This window comes from Olea europaea, chromosome 4 (genome assembly GCF_002742605.1).
Source record: "Olea europaea var. sylvestris chromosome 4, O_europaea_v1, whole genome shotgun sequence".
NCBI classification, from domain to species: Eukaryota; Viridiplantae; Streptophyta; class Magnoliopsida; order Lamiales; family Oleaceae; genus Olea; species Olea europaea.
The window spans coordinates 13,605,702-13,610,596 of NC_036240.1; the positions used below are offsets into that span (position 1 = coordinate 13,605,702).

Genomic DNA, 4,895 nt, shown 5'->3' on the forward strand with positions numbered 1-4,895 from the left:
GAGTACGGAGTGGCCATGAGCTATCAGAAAGCGTGGAAGGCCAAAGAATGTGCGTTGGAGGATTTAATGGGATCGGCTGAAGAGAGCTATGCTAAATTGGCTAGGTATTTCCATAACATGGGGACAACTAATCCTGGCACGGCATTTTTTATTGAGACGGGGGGAGATAATTGTTTTAAATATTTCTTCATGGCTCTCGGACAATGTATTTGGGGTTTTCGAAATGCAATGCGACCCGTAATTCTAGTTGATGGTACGACTCTGAAAGCTAAATATCAAGGTAAATTAATTATTGCTACATGTCAAGATGCTAATATCCAAATTTACCCTATTGCATTCGGCATAGTCAACAGAGAGAATGATCTGTCCATGCGTTGGTTCTTTTCTAAATTGAGGGAAGTGATCGGGGAAGTCGAAGACCTTGCCTTTGTAACCGATCGAGGACAGTCTATAATAAACGGTATCGCTGAAGTATTTCCCGAGGCACATCATGGGTATTGCATGTACCATATACAAGGTAATTTGAAGACTAGGTATCGGGGCACAGGCATTGTTTCATTGTTCAGGAGAGCAGCCGAAGCTTACAGTGCTGAAGAGTGTAATAAGTTCATGCTCGAGATAGGAAGTAAATCATTACCGGCGTTGGAGTATCTGACGAAGATGGGGATCAAACATTGGGCGCGGGCATACTTTCCAGGACGTCGATACAACATGATGACGTTGAATAACGCGGAGTCTCTCAATGCATTGTTTAAGAAGGATCGAGAGTTACCAATTCTCGCAATGATTGAGAACATTCATAACAAGCTACAACAGTGGTTTCATGACCGACGTGCGGCATCAGAGAGTTGCACTAGCATGTTGGCCCCAGCTCAAGAGGAGAAACTATTTAAGACGGCAGAGGTTGCGAGGAAGTTGAATGTGGAAGCACTAGATGAGTTTCGCTTCTCCGTGCAATGTGCACGTAATACGGCATATATGGTGGACTTGACTGATAACACGTGCACTTGTACGAGAGTTCAGTTGGAGAGTTTTCCATGTGAGCATGCTGTTGCGGTGGCCATGTATCGAGACTTTGCTGCGAGAACGTTGTGCTCTTTGTATTATACGACTGAGTCTTGGAGAATAGCATATGCCGAGACTATATTTCCTCTGCCGAATGAAGCCGAGTGGGAAGTTCCCAAGCACATTCTCCCATTTCATAATTTGTTACCACCAGCAGTTGAACCGCGTGGTCCTGGACGTCTAAGTACATCTAGAATACCATCTACCGAAGAGTTTTCTCGATCGCGTAGGTGTGGCCGGTGCAGAGCCGTAGGGCATAATCGTCAATTTTGTACCAGTCAAATTCCCCTAAATGACGACTAGACAGGTACGTGAAATGAATAATATTTCCTTTTACTATACACTATTCAATATTTGTTATTTATAAATCTTCAATATACAAAAAATAGTTCGGTGATTTCCTTTGAATGTTATATACATTGAACACAAATTTACAATTATTTCAAAATAACAAAAAATAATGAAATTTCCAATTTGAATGTTATATTACATTGAACATAAATTTACAATTATTTCATAATTACCAAAATAATGAAATTTCCAATTTGAATGTTATATACATTGAACACAAATTTACAATTATTTCATAATTACAAAAATAATTAAATTTACAATTGAAATGTTACATATGTATAACTGAAATTTATGGGTTAGCATTAAATTCGAACAAATCACATGCTAGCTTCTTTCTCCAGTTCTGTATCCACGACTGGTTGATTTCATCAACCATATGTCCTATACTTAAAAATTCAACGTACTTAATGGCAAATATGCCACAGTCGCCGCTGCAATTGAACAAGAATGAATCAGTTTAGTACTGTGTAAATAAAAACTAAATCTGAAAGATGAAAACAACAACGTTCAAACACTTACCTTACGGACTGTCGCGCTGTCGTCGTGTTCCGAACGATCCGCAATCTGTCCTGTACATTTATCCCCGCTCGTCTGGCCATCATAGGAACAATGACAGCCACAGACTCCAGATTTTGCTCCAACTGGCCTTGTGTCAAACATGAATGATCTAGGTCGTACACATATATAGTCGAGTCAGCAAAAACGATCTCCAGCGTAACATAGTGTTTATTGATGCACGCTGGAATGTACATATGTGTACAACCCTCCCATGATTTTCTCCCGACAATCGGTGACAGTCCTATCATCCACTCGAGCATATATTCTGGCACCGTGTACTCGTTACCCATTTGTGCGAGCGACTGATACTCTATGGTAACGGCACCCAGGAACTCGGTGTTTAATATGACTTGACCATGGACATCAAATGATTTTGGATGTCTTTGAGCTCGATCTCGCAACAAGTCCATGGCCAGGTCGATGTGCTGCAGCAGGAAACACCGAAAAAGTATGAGTTATTCATTTAATAAACACAAGGTCACATATACATAAAAAACACGAAATGAATAGTTCACTTGCATCGTCGGCGAGCCAAGCTCCCACAGTGGTGATATCGTGGAACCACTTGTAAGGGTCCAAGATCGTCCTTTGTCCTATCGTGCGGCTAGCTCTATAAAAAACAGGGAAATATTAAAAATAAGCGTAGACGAGTTAGCGTACAGTGCTTTATTAAAATCATACAATACTTACCCGGGGATAATTCTCCTCCACTCTGTCTTGAACGCTTTCCACTTGGCATTGTCCACCTCTCTGAATAAGTTCGGGTACGTCCCATCGATGAACGTCCTCCTATCGTGCGGCTAGCTCTATAAAAAACAGGGAAATATTAAAAATAGGCGTAGACGAGTTAGCGTACAGTGCTTTATTAAAATCATACAATACTTACCCGGGGATAATTCTCCTACACTCTGTCTTGAACGCTTTCCACTTGGCATTGTCCACCTCTCTGAATAAGTTCGGGTACGTCCCATCGATGAACGTCCTCCTCTTGGCCTCAACCGTGAAGGGGGAAACAACATACTGTGACGGCACTCTCAATCTCTTGTCGACCACCTGCTCTGTCTCATCAACAGCATGTCTCTTATCCTCAATCACGTCGGGCGTCCTCTCGACCTCCGGGGCCACCTCCTCCGCCCCCTCCATGGGGGCCTCCCCCTCCGTCGCCACCACCTCAGCCCCTCCCGTCGGGGCCACCCCCTCCATAGACAACCACAAGGACTCCAATGTCTCATCACGCCAAAAATGTGGGTGACCCCCCTCTCCATCACCATCTCTACCCCCCTCTCGATCATGGTCTCCGCCATCCCCTCTGTCCCCCCATCGTCTGCCGGCTAAATCTCCCCTAAGCGCCGCTACTGTATCCTGAAGGTCGACAACGGAAGACTGTAGTATTCCAACATCATGGGATAGATCGTCAACCCTCCCTGTCAACTCTCGTCCCATATCGTCGACCCTCCCTGTCATATAGTCAACCTTCCCTGCCAGATCGTCGACCCTCCCTGTCAACTCTCGTCCCAAATCATCGACCCTCTCTGTCAAATCTCGTCGTAGCGCGCCGACCTCCTCCGCTATAAATCCAATCAAACGGGCATACAAATCATCACTGTGCTCGGGAGACACACGGGGAGGTGTCTGGACGGAGGTGATGCCAATGGCGGAGACGATACTCTCGGCGGAGATGATGCCAATGGTGGCGGCGATGGCCCCGGCGGAGGTGATCGTCGATCAGCTGGACCGCCCTCCTACATAAATAAAATGAAAAATTATTCAATAAATTTATACGTCGATCATATTCAATAAATTATATTTCATTCACATACCCAATCTCGGTCCAAGCTTGGATCAGGCATCTCCTCGTCTGGGGTGTGCAGAACGCCTAAATCCCGCACAAGACCCCGAGCCTCCTCTTCCATCGATGGCGTCAACTCAGGTATGACTTCAAGCTGACATATTGACATTTCAACTATTTAACGATCATGTAAACAAAATTTTAAACTACATATAATGTGATATCACAAATGCATAATACTTACCTGAGGATCGTTGAGGAGGGCCGATAACTGCTTCTCGGTGGGACATCCCTCCACTCGCGATGATCTCCAATGATGCATCCGAGGGCAGCGTGTCTCCCCTCGCTGTGCAAAGTGGGCATCCAGTACAGGAACTGTCTCATACACCCAAATCTGTAACACATACACTTATTAAGTATCAATGTAATACACTAAAACTTTAACTTTGATTATATTAAACATTTACCTGCACTGCTAACGGCAATCCGTATGTATCGTATTTACGCATCGACCCCCTGGGCCTCGAGTGCGATCTGGTGAACACATGTACGGTGTCTTCGTAGCATCTTCGGCCCCACGGATAGTTGTTGAACGCATCGATGTTGTCAACAACTTGCAAATGAAAAATGTCGATGGCAGTCTTCTTGTGATGACACCTCATCACACTCTCGAGGATGTAGACCAGCCCAAACTTCAATCTATCTAGCATATGGTCGCACCCCCTGATCGCGACCATCAAGTCGGGTAGAAGCACTGACCCATGTCCCTGGAAGTACGTCTCGTACAGCCTACTGCTTCTCTTCATGGCTGCATCGTCGCCCGTAATCTTCAGTCCAGTGATCAATGTAAACTCAAACATCGAGAAACTAACGACCTTGCCCCCGAGGTCGAACTGGAGAGAATCGCCGTCGACTGGCCTCAGAAGCCGACATAGAAGTGCATCAATGATCTGTCCTGAGTACTGCACCTCTCGCAACTGGTACAGCGGCCACAAGAAGGACTGTCGTAGAATATCTCCGTGCTGATCATCGAGCAGCTCCAATACAGCAGTAAAACTCTCAAAACTACTGTTCCAAGTAGCTTTCCCCGACATCCGTCTCAACTCTACATCTAAATGATACTCCATCC

At 44.9% G+C, this 4,895-nt stretch overlaps 1 protein-coding gene across 1 annotated transcript in view; it reads right to left on the bottom strand.

Moving 5' to 3' along the window:
* The window catches only part of LOC111393062, a 3,597-nt gene extending 1,297 nt beyond the window's left edge, over positions 1–2,300 (bottom strand). The window contains exons 1-2 of the mRNA XM_023018462.1: positions 1,939–2,300; positions 1,820–1,850 (exon numbers count right to left, since the gene is read on the bottom strand). Of these exons, the coding sequence (XP_022874230.1) occupies positions 1,820–1,850; positions 1,939–2,267 (360 nt within the window). The 5' untranslated portion in view covers positions 2,268–2,300. The remainder of the gene's footprint in view (positions 1–1,819; positions 1,851–1,938) is intronic.
* Between the last annotated feature and the right edge of the window lie 2,595 nt (positions 2,301–4,895).